Source organism: Ixodes scapularis, unplaced genomic scaffold (genome assembly GCF_016920785.2).
Source record: "Ixodes scapularis isolate PalLabHiFi unplaced genomic scaffold, ASM1692078v2 PGA_scaffold4__175_contigs__length_147842914, whole genome shotgun sequence".
NCBI classification, from domain to species: Eukaryota; Metazoa; Arthropoda; class Arachnida; order Ixodida; family Ixodidae; genus Ixodes; species Ixodes scapularis.
Window position 1 is genome coordinate 145,660,180 of NW_024609879.1, and position 22,379 is coordinate 145,682,558.

The window sequence follows — 22,379 nt, forward strand, 5'->3', positions numbered from 1 at the left end:
ATGTTTTATTCAATATTTAAAATTTAATATTCTCGGCATTGTTCGCACCGCGGTGTTTATATTTAAAACTCACGTCCGCACTTTGCTCACTGCTCATGCTGCGCTTTTTGTGTGTTCGTATATTTGTAAAACCAAGTATTCTTGTTCAGTCCCTGGATATTAGCTTACTTTCCAAGAAAAATGGGGAAGGGGCAGACGAATTCAGTTTTTCAGAATGCGAACAAGTAAAAAAATGGAAAACACGTTTGTTTGTTTTTTTTTTTTTTTTTTTTTTTTTTTTTCTGTTAACTTTTACAAGGAGACAGGACATTGCCTCAAAGTTGATGACTACGAACAGCAGCAATGTGAGACCTCCGTCTTGGCACCCGACGACTCCTGACCTCCCGAAAAGTATGAAGTCCGTCTTAGGCCACATCACCGAAAAAGGTCATTGTTTACTACGAAGCAAAAGAAAAACGGAACATAATATTGCCGCGTGCGCAGCTGGCCAGGTAGGCAGCGCGTCCATGGCCTAGCAGTTACCGTGCTTGCCTATGGGCCCCCCCCCCCCCCCCCCCCCCAAAAAAAAAAAAAATCTTACATTTTGCTGGGGCCTGCCCCCTCCCCCTCATATAGCATTTTGTCATGGAGGCTGACAATTTGTCAGTCTCCGATGAAGACTCTCTTCAGTTATTCCGCTTTCGTCTGCGTGCTGCTGGCTAGAACCACTTGGCTGAGTTTAAGTAGTATATCTCTCTGTCTGTCAGATATACTTTTATTCAGTAGTTCACCTCATAGCTAGTTAACTAAGCTTATATTTAAACCCTAATAATATACTAATAGCGCTTTAGTGGGACATGGTACGTAATATAATACATAACCCGCAAATTCGTCAAAATGACTTCTCGATTGCTACCAAAACCTCAATTAAAATACGAGTTCCAGCTGCTTAGTGCGGCGCCAGCGGGTTAACATGCTCCTGTAGCCGGTGTAGCCGGTGCACATAAACAAGTTTATGTGCACCGGCTACACTTAACCGTCGCAGTTCAAATACCTATAAAATAGGGCATTAAAGAAAAGGAGAACTGTAATGCGCCACCCGTTCAGCCGGCCCGGCCGAGCCGACGCGACCTGTTCCCAGCCGCCATGTTTGTTTGGTGGTGGCGCCCCCTATAGGTCAATGGAGTCGCGAATGGTTGGGTCAACGTTTTTATTCGAATGCATAGGTGACGGCGACAGCGGCAGGTTTTGGATGAAAGTAATGAGTTAACTCAACATTATTAAATAAATAAGCTTCGGAGCTTCGTGTTGTCCGTCGCGTTCTTCTGCGCCGCTCCTGGGTGACCGTGTCGGTGTTGAACCAGCTCAGTTGCGCTCTTGCTTCAAGGCCGACGACCGGATTCGAGATTCTTCAAGGCAGAAGCTCCTCCTCACCATGGGCGAGGAGGAAACAGGCAACGGTGGACAGGGTAGGAGGGGGGAGAGGAGGAAGCGAAAGTGGAAAGCGCCAACTGGTCGTCGGTCTTTAAAAAATAAAATCTCTGAATAATTTTAAAATTTTGAAAATTAAAATAAACGTAAAATATGAAAGAAGAGGTAACAAAAAGACTGAAAAATCCTGCACAAACGACACGCGGAGTATGGTTTGTGCGGGTGGAATTTTCGGCTTAAAGGGATTGTCCGGTCAAAACCGGAAGTACTTAAGTTTTCGCGCGCGTTACGTCGAGGGAGCCTTCATGTAGACAAACAACATTTTTATTTTGATATATGATCTCCCGTTATTAACTAAACATTTCATGAGCGTATGTACGAAACTGCACCCCGAATTTCGCCAGTGTCAATGGCTGACATCCGTAGCTGCGTCGTGACGTCACAGAACGCAAAGGTTTGTCGGATGGTCGGGATAACAAGCGTTGGTCGATGAATGTCTTGTATTTTGTTTCGAATTATATAGTCTCCTAGGTCAGTGGTTCTTAAATGGGGGTCCGCGAAGGCCTTCTAGGGGTCCGCGAAGCTCTGCCTCATCAGTCAAACCCGGCAATATATATATATGTATTTTTTTTTTCAGGTTGAAAAGAAATGCTTGTTTTCGGGCGAGTTTTCTTCGTGTGAACGTCAATAAGAGAGGTCTACTTCACACTAGCCTTTAGTTATATCTCTTTATTAAGTTATTATTATATTTAACCTATACCTTTCCTTTCCTCTCACCACGAACGGCATGCTCCATTATCTCCGCCGATTTAGAAGGGGTCCGCGAAACATCGATGGTTGAGAACCATTGTCCTAGACTGTACCCTACTGAAATATGGTTGTTTATTTTGCAGTTCCCAAGCGTGTGCCAAAAAAGTCACGCCGTTTAGGAGGACATTACTCGAAAACAGCCATAAGCTTCGAACAAACGTATGCCGTTTCGCGCAAACACAACTGCGACGGCCACCGATCGAATTAGGAGCGCTTGCAAAGCAAAGGATGCAGATTTCGCCTCTGAAGCGGCAACTGTAGGTACACGAAGCGGTATGTGGGTACACATATCGGCGGATCCACTGGATCGGTGATGAGGCTGCGGGTGTTCCCTCAGAGGCAATGACCGCGGGTCGAAGACAAGCGGCGAATCGTTCAAATATATGCCGTCACTTGACTTGGACGAGCTTGGTGAATCGTAGCCACGCTCTATTGGCACATGCGTGTCAAACAGAATTTGGCTGCACTCGTGCTAAATACAACTTTTCGACAACTCCTGGTATCGTTTCCAGATGGTCTAGATGTTGGTTTCGGTTTCGCTGCATAGACAAATTGATTGATCCGATTTGGGCGAGGGGTGGATAGACGTAGTTTAATATCGTTGGCACAGCATCACACGTCAGCTTACGAGCCTTCTGTCCGCTTAGAGCTCAGCTCGTAGCTCTCTTCTGTGAGATGACTGCTGCATAAGCGGGATCTCGATCTTGTCGGGAACCCATGTCCCTACGCACGGCGACGATCCATTCTGCTCGTCACTGCACGTCTCGCGGAAAAGTGTAGAACGTCATATCTTGGCTCGCATTTGCTGCCTGGTGGTTGTGGCACCGAACCGCGCAACAAAAATCTCACCCAACCACGAAACAAGTCGAGCAGAACAACAAGAACGAAGCACGCTGAGGCGTTCACTCGCAAGTAAACGACGAGACAGAAATTCTCGCTTTGTGTTTTGTGACGTCAGAGCTCCCATGTTGCCACCGAAAACAGCGTTTACGCTAGAGTGCGATTGGAGCAGTATAAATTCAATTACTCATGCAGAGGGGCATATAAAATTCAGATATTGCGCGCCCGATGCGTCTCGAGGCAAGAACACAGATATTCAATTGTTTTCTCAAATACAAAATTTGACCGGACAATCCCTTTAAAACCCTGGACAAAAAGCAATGGGCGCTAGGCAGAGCGGACACCCTTCTTGAAGCGGAAAGCCTCCACTGTTCGAAAATGCGTTTTCTTTGGTGGCCCTATAAACTGCGAAGGCTTTTAGCCTCGGCGGTCATGTGCGTCCATGGCGCTGTTGAGCTTTTACCTCTTCAAGGGGGGGCCCCCTTTTAGAGCTCCAAAGCGGCGCGTTGATTGACGAGGCCTCGTCGTGTCGAACCGTGCGTTCGTTGTTTGGGTAACACGCCCAGCGATCGCCGGGCTTCCGCTCCGCGCTTATACGTACCGAAATAGCCTCCGAACCCTAGGACTACTAGTGTTTTGTTTCTTACATTCGCCCGCGTGTTTAATTCGTGCAGCGGTGGGCTTTCGGCCGTTGGTTCTTTCGTCAGCACCTGCTTGTTCGTATCAGCGCGCCGGCTGCGGCTAGCTGGAGGCCACTCGTTTATATGGTGGAAACGAGCGTTTTGCGTCGCAAAACGAATGAAAAAAAACGTGTTTCTTTTTTTTGTGTTTTGCGATTAAAGGAAAGCATAAATTCGTTGTAAAAGTAGGGGTGACGGTAGCCTTGGTGGTTTCCGACACCTTATACATCCGGACCACTTTGGTCACTTTGGTTGGCCTGACGAAGATGCGCTTTCGTTCGCGGTCTCCTTCTTTCGGGTCGTGGACGTGATTCGGTGGTACCCCGGCTGCATAATGAACTGCGTTGCTGTAGCCCGCTCTTTATATATACCGTACTTTCTCCTAGAACCCTGTAGAATTCGCTTTCGCAAGCTGTCGGCTGCGCAGTGGATTTCCTTTCCAGTCCCGTGAAGCGCGCCGCCAGCAGCGCACTGCGTCGCATTTCAGCGCGGGGACGTCCGCTTCGACGCACTGCACTCCAGCGTCGTTGCCTGGGCAACCCACTCGGTCACGACGACGACGACGACGACGACCACACACCAGCGATCGTAAACATAATCGCGGGATTTCCGTCGGTGCGTCGTGGTTTGTATCGTCCGTTACGAAGACTAGTGGGTCTCTGGGCGGCACGTCCTGGTACCGTTCGTGACCAGAGCTTGTACGAGCCGCAGAAAACGCCAGACAAGCCCCGGACAATACGAGTCTTGGCATGAGCGCCCGATGGAGATTTATCGGTCGTCTGGGTATGTCGAGGTCGGTCTTCGTTTCTTTACCCCTCTTTACGATGACGTCCGCCAGCCAGCCTGGTGCGGGGAGTGGAAGGCAGCGCCCCGAGTCCGGGAGTAGGGGACGCGTGGCCTTGTGACCCCGTCGCGCCACCGTAATTTATTTCACGCGGTGTGCCATCCCGTCGATTACCTCACCTCTGAGCGACGAGGACGTCGTCTTCGGGGTGTCGGAGAGGTGTTCCAAGACACAGACATTAACCCCTCTCCCTCCCTCCTCTCTCTCGAACGTTTTGCCGCGTCCCGGTATCCCTAAGAAACGCAGGCCTCTGTAACCGCGTCGTCTCTGAGCATAGGAGGCCATGCTCAAAGACCCGCGTTCTCCCGAAGGCAGCGGTATATTTCGGTACCCGTCAACGCGTGTGAAGCGGAGGCGAGGAAGACCTCCGGTATTTATATCCTTCGAGCCCGCGACTGAGGGAGGTGCGGAGTGGAGAGTGCGGGTTTGAGACCTCGGGCAACGTCGGGAGACCCAGAAGAAGCGAAGGAAAACGGAAAGGAACTCCTGTGTATGCTATGGGTCTGTGGCCAAGCCGAGTTGGCGGCCTTCCCGGTCCGACTGCGGTTTCTGTAGCTCCGGCATCTCGTTTCGGCAGAGGACGGACAAATGCACGTGACTGTGTCGCTTGGGCCGACGTCTCGGACCCCGGTGGCAGTGCGTCGCCGGCGGAGCTCGCCTTCTGCTCCTGGTATAGTGCGGTGTGACCGGTGGTGCCTTGCGTTGCGCGGCAAACCGTAATTTGCTTTTATAAGCTGTTTTTTTTTTTTTTTGTACGCTTTTCTTTTTACGCTCTGTCGTCTGTTTGTCTTGAAACAGCGCCCAGTTTTTTTTTGCGGTCGTGTCTGTGATTTGACGTCCGCAGCCTCCACGATGGTGTGGTGTTGTTTGTGGTAAGCCGGCGCTGTCAAACTGTTGACTCCTCTGGTCGGAACATTGGAAGAAACTTTGCTTCGTCGTTTGTTGGAAAACTTCACCGAAGTGTGGCTCGAGATTTGGTACCGCTCTCCAGTTGTGGCAACCACCTGTGAGCGTAGTTCCTGCAGCAGTCGGCCACCGACGGCTGTTTGAGCGCGTAGCCGGATTGAATTTTTTTCTTTATCGATCCCACCAACAACCCCGCTGTGAAGTATTCGGCAACTGTCGTCTGCCATCGATCCTTGAAGAGTCTTCAAGCGCTGTCATCCGCAAGCGATTTTTTGGATAGTCATCAAGTACTGGACTGCAGGCGAGCCATAGCCTTCAAACGTTGTCATCTGTAAACAAGACTTGGGGAGTCTATCTTCGAGCATTGCCGTATGCGAGCAAAACTTGGGAAAATCTTGTCTCCACCCATTGCCGTCTGCAAGCAAGATTTGGAAAACTTGATCTTTGATGCCCATTTGCAAGCGGGCCCTAATCTTCGAGCGTTGTCGCCTACCAGCCAGATAGTCTCGGAGAGCTGCCGACGCTTGTCTCAAGCCTCGCGGTCCGCAAGCGTGCCTTCCTGACCATGTCGTACGGTTCGTACGGCGGCGGCCGCTATGGCAGCGGCGGCTATTCGTCCGGCCTGGGCACCCCTTACAGCTCGCTGTCTGCGCCGACGGCCCTGCGTCGGTCCCTGTCCCCGTCGCCCGGCGCGTACGGCGCCGATCGCCCGCGCAGCCCCATGAGGACGTCGGGTCTGAGCGCGTACACGGCCGCCGGAGCGCGGATGTCACCCTCCAGGAGTCCCACGCTGTCCAGGAGCTACACCGGGTCGAGGAGGGCCTCCGGTGGTCTGGCCACGCTCCTCGTGAGTGCCGCGGGCGTCCATGTCTCCCGCTATGACCGGGGGGCACTTCCGAAAGAGCTTCTCAAACCATAACACGCGGAAGTATTCGGGAAGCTTATCGGGATAACTTGTGAGGACTTGCTGGAAGTTTCGAGAGTGTCGGACCACGTATCGCTCAAAGACGTCCGCTGCCCTTTCGGGTTCACCAACAGCATGCTCTGTGCCTAACGGTATAGTCCGGCAACGGCAGCGTTTGAACATTTTTAGGCTAGGTGGCGCAACCTACCGCCCATTATAAAGAGTACAGCCGTTATTGTCCATCCCTCCATAAATCCTCCGAGCTAGATTTCTATAGTTAGGGACTTGACAAGAACGCCAGGGAGGTCTCGTTTGTCCCGCTTCCAGGACAAAGTTTGTACATTCCGTAACGCTTCATTGTCTCGTAAGCCTCGAGCATGCACGCGCGGTCAAAGCACGACGGAAGGCCTTCTGCGTACTGCCATCTGTGTTTACTGGTCTGTGCAATGCGTTCTGAGCATGCGCAGTGGCTCTTTTCTCCGGAATATCTGACGCCGCGCAGGGGGGTAGAGTTTAGGGACTCGGCATTTATCTCCTGGGTGACGACCACTGGGAAGGTGTATAGCCCCTACCACTGTACTATATGGTAGGAAGTTACGCGTGTTAAATAAACGTACATGGGTTTTTTTGTGCACCGTTTATTTATTGTAACTACTACCGCCCATCCATTCATCCGTAGTACGCCCCTAATTGAAGATCAAGTCTGACCTCACCTCAAACTCCGTAGGTATCGACGTATAGCGATACGAGGTTCCGGCTCTTGTCAGTTATCACATTGTGGGACAGTATTTTTTTTTTTATTGATGTTAGTAGGTAAATTGATAAAAGATAAACGGCCGGCACTCCATTTTATCGTGTGACATCCTCATTGCACCGCTTGTCTGACAAGCCTGATTCACACGGTGCAACCCGAATCCCCAGTTGAGACATCCAACACCGCAGCTTCCACCACGCTTTTTTTTTTCTTCTTTTTTTTCCTCACCATCTACGACTTAACTGCTAAATCGTAAGTGAGATCGCATCATGCTAATCACTCATAATGAGGTTAGGAATCAGTGGCTTATTGTCGGAAATAGCGTAATTTTTTTTTTTAATTGTGATTGGGCGACGAAAACAATGTTGCGGAGTTGCTACCGGTTTTAGGCGAAGTGGACGAATTCGTCGGTCGAGGTTTATTTCCTCTCGGCAAAAGATCGCTTATTATAATTATGACGTTTTAGTATCCAGCTGCCGCTCTGATGGCAGCATTTGCCCATGCATTCCGGCTGCCGCAAGGGGCGGAGCGCGGAGGCAGGCATTTCGTATACATTGGAGTGTCACATATGGTTACCAACTAGCTTTACGTTTTATTCTCTGTAGTTATCGGTCTTCGTGAGAACCGTGGCAATATTGTTTGTTATCAAAACTGCGTCAGAACATCTTGGCGATATCCCGCATTGCCTGGTGAAACAAAACAGCAGAGGGGGAGCAAATTAACTTAAAAGGGCGAAGGGATGAACCATACTTTTGGTTTGTACGCAGGGTGGCGTAAGCTACCGCCCGTTATAAGGGTACAGACTAGCATCCATCCATGCATTAAGGTTTCCTCCGTTAAATACTTACCAGTCAAGATTTTTTTTTTTTTTTTTTTTTTTTCGCAGTTGTATGGCATTGCTTCAACGCGAAACTAAAGCAGCAGCTTCGCGCTATGGTTGGGATGGTTATCTGCGGTTGGGCGCGCTCCAGGGAAAACAGAACCGAGTAACCACCATATCTCCGAGATTTCGAGTCGCGTATACAAAAAGCTATCAAAGAGAAGTTAATGCAGTGTAATGAGTGCATTACTTCTTGACGAGCGTTAGAAATAGCTATATATTTAGATTACAACGTGGAGTTGTCAGCGTATACTTGGCTTGAGAGTTTTTTGGAATCGCGCTTACCATTGCGGCTGTTGTCCTTCAGCTGGCAACGTTGATCTCTTTCTCGGGGCCCATATCACATGAGCGAATGACTGGAGCGCGTGTTAACCCACCCGCCCCCCTGGGGCGTTCAGGCGCTTCGCGGCGACAGCCTGCGGTGGCTCATTACAAAAATGTTAACCCACATGGCATTCGCTAAGGTGTCTTTCACTGAAAAGTCTGCGTTCGCTAAAACGCCTTTCGACCAATTGAGTGCCACCCCCTAACCCCCTGAATGGCAGAGGGAGGGGGGTTTTTACTCCGAAGACATCGGCGTGCGAGCGCCGTGGTGCACGCTTTCCCGCACACACCCGTGTTCGGCAGCAAAGCGTGCTTGCCGGTTCTGGAACTTTTAGCGCAATCACTTCTCTTTTTTTTTTTTTTTTTCAATATTTTTGAGTTGCTGAAATTAAACGTAAGAGTATGACATTTTTGTTGCGTACCACGAGTGTTAAGCTGGCGAGGAAAACGATGAAGTACTCACTCTCGCACGTTGGTCATATGTCTTGGTGTATGGACACTGTCTCAGTGTCTCACTTTCAAGCCAACCACTTTTCCCAAACGCTTCTTCTTTTTTTTTTGTCACGGGTTTTTGTGTGAACTTGCGTAGCAGCACAGCTTGTTAAAAACCTCAAAATGCCTCCCCTTCTCTTTTTACTTTTTTATTATTATTAAGCAGTAAAAGGAGATATTCACCCGGTGAAATTTTCTAAGTTGTGTACTTTCTGAGAAACACAAAAATAAAAATAAACTGAAGCTAGAAAACTAGAATGGTGAAAATTTAATAATGGAGTCAATCGACATCACATGCTTGCTTCACTCTTAGTGAATACATGCTGAAATGTTTTATAAATTGGCAGATTTTCGGCGTTTAGGTAAACATGAAAGTAAGCGGGTTCAGCTCTGAACAGCCAATTCTCCGCCGATGCTTTTCGTGTGGGACAAGATCTATATTTTGAGTCGCAAATATTTCTCGATGGTTTGTCCCTTATCGGTCAAGTTTCTCTAAAAGCCTAAGCATTCTTAAGCTCTTGTCCCTGTGACCATTCAGCCATGGTTGCTGGTCGTCTCTGCTTTCGGGGCTGTTTTAAAGCAGCTGTTTCTTGCCACAGATTGAGCTGGATTGAGTTGGATTGAGCCGGATTGCAAGCGTGCCGCTATGGTTGCTTGGAACGCAGAGCATGCCGGACCCTGTGCGCGCGAGGAGCGGCTCCGCGGGTTCTCTGGCGGACAGCACCAAGTCGGAGACGGAATCTCGGCTCAGCAGCAGCGCGGCCAGCCTCCAAGACGACGACGAGCTAGACTACAAGAAGGTGAGGGCCACGGCAGACTCTCGGGCGTGTGCGATTTCCAAGCGGGTTTTTCGACGTCGACTTCACGTGCCTAGACGTGGAATCAGCTTTTGAGGAGTAGACCACATGCGAAAAGAAGCGCCATGTAGTGAGCTTACGATCCAGTTTCAGGCATATCAAAGGGGCAATAAAAATAAATTTTCATTTTTATTTTTAAAGCTCGCAAACAATGTCGTACGCCTTTTCATTGCAGTGATGAGGGAGAACAACTGTGGGTAGCCTGGAGGTTACGATGTCGTGGCATAACGGCTGCAGCAACCTAATTTTGTTTCATTGGCCGCTCAAAGACCTACCATAAAATACCGGGCAAGCGCCCACTCAAACTTTAAATATAATCGCAAAAAAATGGGGGATGGGCGCTTGTCTGGTCATCAGTTTTACATATAAATGTACTGTGGGTATTTTCTCAGATCTCACAAATTTGGCGATGGGCGCTTAATGTGGGATGGGCGGATGCGCGGTATTCTACGGTAGTTTGTTGAGTTGTTTGTCTTTAAATCTTTTTTTTCCAAAGTAGGAAGCCTAAAGAAGCTCTGAAACAATGCTGGCTTCTGCAGCGTTGTTTCACCGCAAAAAATGCACATCTTTATGTGGCTAGGGGATCGTGCCACATTAGAAAGGGTTGTTAAGGTGGAGGCTTACGCAGGCTGGTAGTGCATACCGTTAAAAGAGGTACGGTATAAAAGGGCGAAACACACACAGAATGAAATCTGCCAAAGCATTGTGGTGAGTCTCTTTCTTCTTGTATTCGTTTCTTTTATAGCTTACAAAAGAGCCGAGGACTCTGTGCCTAGGTTCAGGAAAGAAACATGTTATTCTTAACTGCAGTGTCCAGAAAATGTCATTCTTTATTTTGATCCGTGTTGGTGCCTGCACTAACACGTGTATGAATTTGGTTGCTGCGGCAGCTCTACCTGGAGCTGAAAGAAGTGCACGAGCGGCTCAAGGGCAAGGTGTCTCGGCTGGAGGATGAGCTGGATTCCACAAAGCGTCAGCTGGAGAAGTCTCAGCTGGTGAGTGTCTCTGGCATTTTGCATCTTTCACGAGGGAGGTCGTTTGTCTCTTTATGCCCCCGTTGTCCCTTTCTTTAACCCCCCCCCGTGTCCCTGCCACAACTGCCGTACTCCCACGAGGATTCCTATCTATTTGTGTCCCTGTTCCCACATATATCCATATTAGATTTTGTCCCTCGAAGATTCTTTGTTTCTGTGCCACCCAGTGTCCGTTCCAGAATTCCCATGTTCCCCGCGAGCTTTCCTACCCTATTTGTCCCCGATCCCCAGTGGGATCCCTGTTCTCTACTTGAGATTTTGTCCCTTGAAGTTTCCTTCCTTTCTTCTCTGGGGATTACCTTTTTCCCAAGTAAATACTTTTTTGTCTTTGTGAAAACTCGTTGTCCCTCGAAGATTTGTCTTGTCTCGTGTGAGGATCCCTGTGGGGGATCCTTGTTGTCCCCGTGAGATCCCGGTTTATTGCCCCGTGAATTTCCGTTCTTTGTAATTGGTGCCACCCACATTGTGATCTCTGAACATCCCGAGAGGAACCGCCATTTGTCCCTGTGCACTTCCGCTTGTCCCCAGAAATCCCTGTTTGTGTAAACTGCCACTGTCCCTCGAAAATGACACCAGTTAACCTGTGAAGATTCCTATTGTCCTTAAGAGATTTCTTGAGGGAAGCGCCTCAAGAGGATTCTTACTAACCTTTGTCAGAAGGGTTGGGAATCCCTTTCTGCCGGTAACTCACGTTCATCCCTAGGGGGTATATCCCTCTCATCCGCGTTTCCTCCCCCTTGAAATTTGCATCTGGATCACAGCCCCGTTAAAAATTGACAATCCCCAAAAAATCCCCAGGTGGTCGAAATTAATTCTGCTGAGCTTTCAGCCATCTTCCTCTAAATTTGACAGAGTTTGATTGCTGGCCACCTTAGTGTACCAGCTTCAGCCGGGCACCCAAACTTGGGGGGGAAAGCCGCGGGTCTTTGGTTTCATCCCGTGGAATAGGGGATGATTTTTTGCTAAAGTGAAAAAGGGAACAGGGCAGTGTTCCTAGGTGCATACTTTGGGAAGTGCCTACTAAACTTGCTTCTTAGCCTAATTGACGCGCTTAAATCGAGTGGTAGGACTGAATGATGCGGGGCCCTGAATCCCTCCAGACTCTGACACTTCCGCATTAGTGCTTGTTTCAGAAGTGTCTGAAATACCTCACACTGACGGTGCGTCTTCGTAAGCTTCTACCTGCAAAGGGAGAGTCTCAGATTTGAGCGGATTTGCCATGACCCGCGATGGTGCGAACCCAAGTAAACCTTGCGCAGAAACTCGTCCGGTCTAAAGCGTCGGCTCGCTCTCGGTGTCGCGAGCTAGTGCCGAGTGTCGTTCGAGAAATTTCCTGTCTTAAATTTACTCTTCGGACTTGGGTTCTGAGCAGCTCGTGCCAGTCCAGTTCTAACATTAGGTTTGTGCATTGTTCGGTCGCAATAACTTCACGTTTTTGCTGCAACGTAAAATAAATGTGTCGCGTTTGCATTTTAAACTTTCGGCACCCTCGCCCGCGTCCTCCTTTCGGACTTGAGTTGTTACGTCGATTTGCATCCTGCCTCGGCGGTTACTTTTGCGTTTAACTCTTTAACAGATTGTTGTTAATTGTTTAGCTGTGATTTACTTATATGTTTTCATTGCATGTTGCCCTAGTTTCCCTTTGTGTCTCACCTAACATTGCTTCGTGTCACTTCACTTATGCAACTTTTGTTTTTTCTACAATAAGTTGAAGTGGGGGCAGCTTGAAGGGACAGTCCTGCTTGGATCGCCCGTCTGATTTGTCTGTACCGCATAATTTCAGAACAATCGGAATTCTCTAAGCGACGCAGAGAAGCGGGTGAGTTGGGGAAAGGCCTTCTTCTCACCCCTTTTTTTACGCACTGTAGCATGGCTTTTCTTTTTTTCTATCTTGTGAACACGAAGACTGGTTGTCTTTTTTTCTATATGTTTTGTTTGATCTTTTTAGTGTTTGACAGAGATTGAGGAAGTTTGGGCTTCTGGGGGTTTCTGCCGTGCTGGGATTGTCACTGGGACCGAAATCTGTGCGAAGGGGGAGGTTTAAACGGAGCTTGCCGAGGCTGCGGTGGAGAGCATTTGTTCCGTGGGCTAGTTTTCCCGCGTGTTTTTGACACCTGCAGCAGTGAGGTTGGCTTTCTAGGTGTGACGCAAAACATTGATAGCCTTTAATTTGGGGACAAATTGGGCTGACAAAGTGCAGTGGCCTAATTTTGATTGTCCAGCTGGAAAATGAAAACATTTGAGCAATCTGTCGCCCCGCTCAACTCAGTAGCCAAGTTAGATTAAAGCTAGAAAAATTTGTCTCTTCGCTTGTAAGAATTATGTTTTATCGTTAAAAATTACCGTTAAATAAATAAAATAATACTCGTTAAAAGAGGTATGGTAACCATTCTGCCTTGCCTACTAATAACAGAGTCCCAAGCTGTAACCTTTTTTTGTTTTAGATTGACATGGCAAAGCAAGATAATGTGGGATTCGTTTGCTTATTTAGGAACTTTCGTGGTTCATTTCTGGGTATTATAAGACGAGGGAAGTCAATGACCGGGTGTTGTTAGGGCACCACAGCTTGTACTGGAGAACCCAGGTTTCCTGTATTCGATCGCCGCCCCTGCCCATTTTATTCTGAATGAGCATCGTATCACTGCTTTGTGAGCCACGTTAAAGACGCCAGGCTAGCTGTCTTATTGCACGGGCTAGATTTCATACCTACAGTGCGAACCAGTGTTGCCTTACTTTGGCAGTCTTGAAACTATCTAACGTCTCCTTCGCTTTTGCATTATGCAAGGGGAGGTTAGCCAGAATTGAAGCCCAAGAATTATTACTGTATATAATCACTTTCAAAATTATCACTCGTAATATGATGACTTGCTCTAATATGAATTGCACTGTGGTCACTTGCGAAATGGTTCGTTCTGAAGCAGTCGTTTCCAAAATTATCACCTGCAAAAAGATTTATTTCCAAATGGATCACTCGCAAAATTAGCACTCCTTCTATGTCTAAGGGAATATAGTAGTAGTAGTAGTTGAGCTAACATGAGGTCTTGCTCGGAACTTAGGCATATGCTCGCACGATCCAAGGGACTAACCGAACCTGTGTCTGTCTTGTTTCTTTGTTTGGTTCGCTGTAGGAACGCCGGGCTCTCGAGAGGAAAATCTCGGAACTGGAGGAAGAACTCAAGGTGAGACTTCCTCTGTTTCATCACCGCATCTCTTCTGCACCTGCGCAGTGTAGACACTGTGTCGTCGGTTCTTCTAACGGGCTCGAGTGCTGCCACGATCGTCACCTCGAATGCCACTTTTGAAGGGGGCGTTCGTCATCAACTCCATAGAGTGGAGCAGATGGACGGAGTGTTTGTGCAGGAAGTGTTGGAAAGGTTCTCTGGAAACTGCCATTTTGTTTGTCTTAATGGTTGTGCTTCCTAACTAATTTATGGAGAGTCATGTCTTCATGGAACATTGATTTATTGAACGGCACATGTTAGTGTCTTGACTCTGCGCAGTGTCACGGAAAGATGTACATGATTGGCTGTAGGCCACACCCAAGCAGCACAGAGTTTGGCAAAGCATTGGCCAATGGCCAAAGAGTGTGGCCAAAGAGTTGCCTTTCACTGGCGAATGCTTGGCTGATGGCCATTGGCCATTGACTAATGGCCAGAGAAAAGCCAGTCATCACCAATGGTTGGTGACTGTCTGGCCACTGGCCAAAGGACCATTGCCAGCCGTTGGCCAAAGATTGGCCAAGTCCGTGCTGCTTGGGTGTGCATCCTCACTAATTCAGCGTGCGTCGAATTCTGCAACGTGCTGTGTGAAACGACTGGTTTGGACCTAATGAATCGGCCAGTAAACTGCCAGCGCATTGAGCTTTGTGTCAGCACTCGGTGTTTTATGCATATTTGTTGTGAACAGTTTATTATTAAGTGGCACTAGGAGTCGAAATAGTGAACCTCGAAATGTACCGGGCTCTCTTCACAGTCTGCTTGTTTGTATAGCTCTGTTTGTGTGGTCTGGCTAACCTTGGACATCTACACAAAAAGCTGCCGGTCACTTGACGGTTTGAGTTCGGTCTTTTATATTGATGTCTTGGCCAGGAGGCACCGCATGTTGGCAGTTTGCCGACGCAGCTAGCCACTTCTTTCGACGTAAGCGTATGTTGTAGTGCTTGCTGCTACCAGTGCTGCTGCTTCTGTTCAAATGTCTAAAGAATTTGTCTTTGTGTCTTGCTCCTTGTGCCGCTTCTTAGCGCATGTACGTATCGGTCTATGTGTTACATAATGTCAGCATTTGTCGAAGGCTAGTGCTGCCAAAAAGGAGCGTCAGGATGCCAAGGCGTTTTGTTACGCGCTTGTATTTGGTGCTTGGGCAACCAATGGAATTGGCTGTCTGGGCATAAAGTTATTTTGTGACGCTTGAACCTTGGGGTAAAGGCTGATGTTGTGACTAACTTATGCATGCCTATATACCGTAGTGTGCTGGCTAGTAAAACCAAAACCATAATTTTGGTTTTAATTTTTGGTGCAATTTTGTTTGTTGTCCAGGATTTTTGCTTTACTTTTTGACACAGTTTTGTTTGTCTTGAGTAAAAATTCACCTAGTTTAAGAAATTTTCTCCCAGCACACCCAACTAATTAATTGGTTTTGTTTTGAACAGTGCAGTGCTGAATATATTGAAACAGCTGATGTGGCTGAAAGAAACCTGCAACTAAATTTTAGCGCTCTGTGGAGCTCAGGTTCTTGGGAATTGCCGGCTACTGGTCAACATTTGCTGCAGATGATATTTGCCAAATGATGTAACCACAGACAGAGTTGTGGTGCAGTTTGGTGTTTAGCAAAACAATTTGCGAAACATAATTACGGTGACGCTCGTGACATATAATAATAAGCCCTTTAATGTTCTTGTACCTTAGTGGGCTTGTTCTGTACATAGATTGCTTAGTTTTAAAAAACATGCGAGAAGACAAACGTAACGTTGCATAGAAACTTCTGTTGCAGTAGAAGTCTTTCTAGGGTGTGCAGGTTTCGGTAGAAGAAAAAGGCCTAGTCTTGGATTAGGGCTTCTACTTTTCTCTTTAACCCTGCATGGTTGCAAAGTTCTTAGTGTGTGTGTTATTTTTTTTTATGTCCATGCTGACAAACTTTTCAGTTTTGCTTTTTGTTAAGTACATTCTCGTACAAATTTGCGTCATACTCTTCAGCCCAGTTATAACACACTCAAAACGTTTTTGCTAAATGTGTTTGTTGTGATCGGTGGTTTGAATCTTAAATGGACTGGCCTCCACGGTAGGCCTTGCTCAAAAGCTTCTTCAGATGCCTTCGTCGAACTGGGTTTCCAGACCTTTGTATTCGAGGCCTGGAGCTTTCTGCTGTAAAAGGAGCAGCCTTTTTGCTACAAAGCACTTGACAAGTGTTTTGTGGTGCTTGATTACGTGATATTGAAGTTGGCAGTGGACTCTGGGCAGCCTAGGCCTGATAAGTGTTTGGCGTTTTAATCGTTTTTTTTTTTTCGAGGAAAGCTCGGTTATCTCAAATGCTTTCTGGGTTATCTGCAACAATGTGCCTGTGGTAAAGAAATGTAAAAAGGTATGGGTATAGCGATGCAAAGTAGAAATATGCTACTACTGCCGGAGCAGAAGTTTTGAGTACCGACAGAGTGAAGCCTTTTGCCGAAAACACCGGCTTTATTGCGGAGAAGTTCTGCAGCATGCCGGGTGAGCTTCGACAGCCCCAGAAGCAACGCGTGCCAACATGCTGGCAACCGTCAACCAAGCACCGGTGGAAGGGGAAGTTTAAAATGTGCAAAGCGACCCGTCGCCCGCATCTCCGGAATTCTGGCGTCCAGTCTTGGGGACGCCGCCTCAGCCTCTTTCCCTGTGCGCCGGGTGTCTCCTTGCAGGGCCTGCCCCAACTCAAGGCCGAGAATGCGAAACTGAAGGCAGAGAATCGCGCGCTGACGCGCGTGGTGTCGAACTTGTCCAAATAGGTAACGCCCCGCCGGCCCGGGTGACTTTCTTTCTTTTTTTTTTTTTTTTCTGCAACCGCACGACAAAGTTTGGTTGTGCCTGCCGACGGACCGAGGATTGACCCTTGCGCAGCCCCTCTCCGATTAACACCGTTTGCATTCTGGCGTGCGTGGACTAACCTTCGTCCGAAGCTACCGGGATCGAAGCTGTGCTCGGCGGCTGCGTTGGCATTTGCACTCTGTGAAAGTGGACAACCGGAATCGACTTTAAAGGCCGAGTCACCCAGTTGCGCTCGAGTGGAGTCGACTGCCTTTCAGCCGCTCGTGACCGCTTGCAACGAAAGGGCACACTGGCACCGATCATTGTATACCTTAGGCAGCCTTCTTTCACTCTGTGCCAGAAATACTGACAGTGTTATAAGCGACCTTTTCTCGGATAGTGCGTGGATTTTATCTCGGAAATACTGCGAAGCCTTCAGTCTAGCCATACGCAGCTTTGGAGAGCTCCGGGGTTACCCCACAGAGGGCGCCGGTGTATTTTCTTGTTGTAGGCAGTCGCACGCGGTTGCCACACAGTCGATTGCGGCCGGACGCAAACGTGCGGACCAGCCTTCAGAGCTCGGTTCTTGGGACTCGGGATGAGGTGTATCGACTTTGTTTACTCTGAACCCCATGAAGTTGATTAACCTGGTTGCATTAATCCGACTTTGTTAACTATACACAGAGTTTGAATCAATTTTGCTAACCTTGAGTCGTGTTTAAGTTGAACCGAGTTTGCTAACCATAAACAGAGTTGAGGTTGAACCAGAGGATCTTAATTGAGGTTGAACCAGTTGGCTAACCGTAGACAAAGTGCTAGTGAAATCAGTATCACTAACCCTAAACCAAGTTTAAATTGAATAAACTTCGTTAACCGTAAACCAATGTAAGTCGAGTCAGCTGGGCTGACCTTAATGTAGTTTGAAACAGTGTTGTTAACCGTAGTCAAGGTATGCGGAGGGCAAGTTCGTCTGCTTCTTGCGCAGGGGGTAGCGGTGACGTCAGAACGCCGAGCCCTGATTGGCTGATCGCGACCCCCCTATCTGAGCGTCGTCTGCCCTTTCGCAACGTCGTCTGCTCGCAACGTCGTCTGCGGCTGTCTTACCTTTCCTGCGACTTTCGGAAGTGCAAAGGCCAAATTCACGAAACGATCTTACGCCAAAAATGTGCGTAAGACATAACTTAAGAACAAATTCGTATTCACGAAACGAAATTTTCGTAAGTTTTGCGCAGGTTACGACGAAATCCTACGACAGCTCCGAAGCTGTCTTACGCACTTACGATCACATCAGCATGGCCGAAAGCGTCGCGGTCGCGACGACCCACGGACGTTTATTTTTTTACGTGCGCTTCTCACGCGTCCCGACTTCAAGCAGCAAGAAAAAAGTAAAAAGTACTTCAAACAGACCATGACGAACAAGAACGCTGGATCCACAAATACCCGGGAAAAGCTCCGACGGTCACGATTCCACCGAACGCGACCAAGCGAGCACGGCAGTTAGGCCTAGCAGGCACTCCGCCACTCGGCGACCGTCTGCCCATGACCGGCTGGTGTGCTGAATGGAATATGCCCGCGCGACCCTTGTGAACCCTTCCCGTATTATACTTTGATCGCTGACCTCAATTTTAGATTAAGAGGTCAATTTCTTCCTTTTGTTATCTCCTTGTTTCCCGAGGCAACGGTGACTCTCGCCGGTGAAAAGGCGGTGAATCTCCGACAGACGCAGGAAAGGTAAAACAGCCATCGCTTTGACTAGCAGACGTAAAGCAGACGACATTAACTGCGCCAACCCGCCGACGCCGTTAAAGAATGAGGGGTCTCGCGGGACACGAAAGGAGGGTAAAAGTATTTGGGAGGGAACTCGCAGATACTAACACGCTCACTCTCGGTTTTTAGCAAACAAACCTCGGCACCTCGGGCCAGTGAGTCCTTTGACTTCCCTCCTTGATGCGCGTCCGCTAGTAGTTAGACAAAAACAATGTACCGCTCGAGTTATTTCGTCTGCCCTCTCTGATAGGCGAAGTCCAGCTCGCTCGTAGAGACGTGCACTTCCGAAAGTCGCAAGAAAGGTAAGACACACGCGGACGACGTTGCAAGCAGACGACGATGCAAAGGAGCAGACGACGCTGAGATAGCGGGTCGCAATCAGCCAATCAGGGCTCGGCTTTCTAACATCACCGCTACTTCCCTTCTCATGCGCAGAAGACGAAAATGAGCCCACTTGCGAGGCGTATAAGTTTGGCCAGGTTGAAGTTCAATTAGGTCTAAGCTTACGGATCGGAATCCAGGTCGAAATTTAACCGCCACTGGGAGATTTCAACTGAGTGAATGCTTAAGCATGTTGTTGAGGTTCGCCAAGGTCGGACATAGCCATCTCAGTTAAAGAAGTTAAAAAAGCTTCAAAGCAACTTGGTTGGCCTGTCTAATGGTTGCAGTGTGTTGTTGCTGTTAACACTGATACACCACCGAATGCACCATACTGCGGCAGTGCATAACATCTCTGGTGATCTGCATCGAGCACCTGGGTAGACTACATTTGCAGTGTTGAGTGTGGCCTGCCTGATGTTGTTTGCAAGAGTGCATTTGTGAAGCGGGCTGCAACACTCATTGATAGCATGGTTTGTGTTGCGAGATGTTGTGTTGTAGCACTTTCTGTATTGATTTACCTGTTAGTGATGGGGCAGACATCCTGTTGAAACTAGGAAGAGTTACACACTCCCTAGGGCTAAGATGTGTACACTTTGATCGACCCTAAGCTGAGACCGGCCAATGCTACAAGCGCGAGAAAATGAGATGGCAGCTTTGGAACGTTCTTCTGCAGAAGGAGCGCTCGCACTAGAACAGCCCGTCTCAAAGCCAGGAGCGCAGGCTAGTTCGTGCTTGTAGCTTTGACTGCATTTTCAACTGTAAGTGTGAACTGAGCAATATTTGGTTTTTAATCGTGTTAATACGTAACAAGGTCAGTGTTAAAAGAAACTGTTGTAGTTGCTCTAAACATTATATTGTTGTCGGCTCTTTTTCTTTTTTTGTGGAATGGGTTGAAATAAATTGATGCTACACATAATCGGCAAGGGCAAGTTGCAACCAGTTAATAATTTGGGTATAGTTTGAAACTTGACCCGACCCAGTCAGCTTGTGAGGCTTTTTTAGTGTGACAGGCAAGTCTTGTCAGCGAGTGTAGCTTGCAAGATGGGTTTGGTCATTATGAGGAAAGCCCACACTTGGGGCTACCGCTCCATGACTAAGTAGTAGAGCACGTGAACCAATGCCTCTGAGGCCCTTTAGACTGCCTGCGAAATCGGTTTCTCAACGTATCGCGCTACGATTTACTACAGAGGTGCAAGCAGGTGGTGGAATGTTAGTGAAGAAGATTGAGGATTGAACTTGCCTCGTTCGAAATAAAAAGAATTGTGCGACGATCGCACGACGCGATGCGTTTAGACAGCGTCAGCTGTGCTGCTTATTCAACTATACGACGATGACGATCAATTGACATTACGCGGATCATGCTGTTGTTGTGTTGATCTGATATTGAAATGATGTTGCGTTGATTTAGCGTAGATATGTTGCTGATGAATAAATGATTTTAGGGTCTTGATGCGTTTTCCCACCAAATTTAGTGGGGAAGCTCGGTTGTTCCATGGATCGTGTGATGTCAATTTTTCTGCTAAATTTAGCGGGGAAACTGAATTGGTGCATCGGTCTCGTGAAGTCACTTTTTCCGTTAAATTTAGCAGGGTTAAAATGGACACCTGTTCTGGGCAATCTATGCAGTTACTTTGCAGACGACGCATGCGTAAGCAGAAGTGCTGCCGACAGACGTCGCGTCAAGGGAGCACCTGCTCATCAGGATTCTTCCGTGAGATCATCTACTATCATAACTCGGCACTTCCTCGACGCGGCGTACGCCATCTGTTGGCAGCACTTCTCTCTATGCATGCAGCGTCTGCAAAGTGGTGGCGTATTTTTTTTAAAACAAAATTTAATTTTTTTTTTTTTTTTTGAACGAGGGAAGTTTATTTTTTTAGTTTTTCACTGCAAACTTCCGCCACCTGTTTGCACCCCAGTAGTAAATTGGAACACAATACGTTAAGAAACCGATTTTTGCGGGTTGTCTAACGTGCTTTTAAAAGAGTTGGTTTATGCGCTGTAGTTTGTGCATTGCTGTGTTGTCACATATGTGCGTCTACCATCTTGTTTGTTTGCCACTTTTGAGTCGATCGGAGTTTTGGCGTTGTTTCCAGACTTCGATGCCGATACCCGAAACTTGGCCATCTCCAGTTCATCTTAGTCTAAGTTTAGATGCTGCTTGGAGGAAGACTTTTTTAAATGTGCTAGGGGGTGATGTTTTTGTTTTGTGGGGGGTGTTTCCTTTTGTTCTACAACAAATTTTTCTTGTGGAGGTAACAACTAAATTTTTGTTCTATTTTGCCTTTACATTTTGATTAAAGTTGTAATGGTTTTGTTTTAATCTTGTTGGGTACCGGCGTATGGAAACCAACGTCTCAACTCCCCAATGTGCGATGAGCTCACAATACGTGCACGGCTTTGTGACAGCTTTTCAAATGTCCATTCTCTTTTCTTAAAGTCGATTCCAGGGTTTTCACAGGTCCTGGGAACCTTGATTAGACTGGACTTGCTATGTTCCAGGACACGAGAAACCTAGACTTCTAAGATAACCACTGAAAGCCATTTAGTACAATTGTATTTCTATAATCGTAGTTTCCTCTTGCGTGTTGTTGAAAGCTCGTAACTCAAATGAGCATCTTAAGAACTGCAAATTTTTTCGTTATAAGTATTTTTGTTTTGAGAGTGCTCCCAATTACTACTGGACTCAGCATTGTTTCAGGAGCGTTGTCACTGCCTCTGTTGCAGTGTGAGAAATCCATGTCAAAATGATAGTCTAGGTTTCTGGGGTCCTTGAAAAGTTCCAGTTCGTTGTCATTGAAAATCCTGGAATTTGTTGGCTCAAAAGCTGTGGGGCCCTTAAAGGCTGAAACTGTGTCCTTAAAACGAGGCTAAAAGTGTGACCTGTTAAAATGCTGTAGAAGGCTGAACATGCGTAAAATCTACCTCATTATATGTTAAAGTGGGGCATCGATAACTAAATCTGTTCTTGCCGCAAAGAAAACATACTAGTAAAAGGGTACTCGTGTGAATTTTCGAGCTGCCCCAACTAGCTATATATTCGGAATCACATGCCCTTTGCGGCATGCTATTTAGTGTCACGAAATTCAGAACAGGTATTGTGAGATCGGCAAGTGAAAATGATTCCAAAACCAACATTAAAATATAACCGCGCTTTTCACTGTCACGACGTCGGAGGAAGGCAGGCTTCGCAGGTCCAGGGGGCAGTCTAAAAATGGACTACGCCGAGCATTTGTTTGGTGCTGCTGGGCATGATACACCATGCACATGCTTCTAATCGTACCAAAGTCTACAATCCAAACAGTGAGCCCCTGCCTTCCGCTGAAGTCACTTTTTCCTGGTTGCCGTTAGAGACTTTCACTTTGAAAAACACGCTGAGGACCGAAACTGCAAATTCGATACCTTTGCAGAAGAAAAAGAAAGATTCTTTTGCCCAATATTTGCGTTATTTCAGTTATGTTTGTTGGTGTGTTTAGCAAATTTTTAGGCAAATCTGGCAC

The 22,379-nt window shown here is 47.5% G+C and overlaps 1 protein-coding gene across 1 annotated transcript in view; it reads left to right on the plus strand.

Moving 5' to 3' along the window:
• LOC8040501 (protein phosphatase 1 regulatory subunit 12B) overlaps nucleotides 1–22,379 on the plus strand; it is a 70,523-nt gene that overhangs the window by 43,674 nt on the left and 4,470 nt on the right. The window contains exons 16-19 of the mRNA XM_042293494.1: nucleotides 9,510–9,644; nucleotides 10,592–10,696; nucleotides 12,519–12,554; nucleotides 13,864–13,914. Coding sequence (XP_042149428.1) covers nucleotides 9,510–9,644; nucleotides 10,592–10,696; nucleotides 12,519–12,554; nucleotides 13,864–13,914 — 327 coding nt within the window. The remainder of the gene's footprint in view (nucleotides 1–9,509; nucleotides 9,645–10,591; nucleotides 10,697–12,518; nucleotides 12,555–13,863; nucleotides 13,915–22,379) is intronic.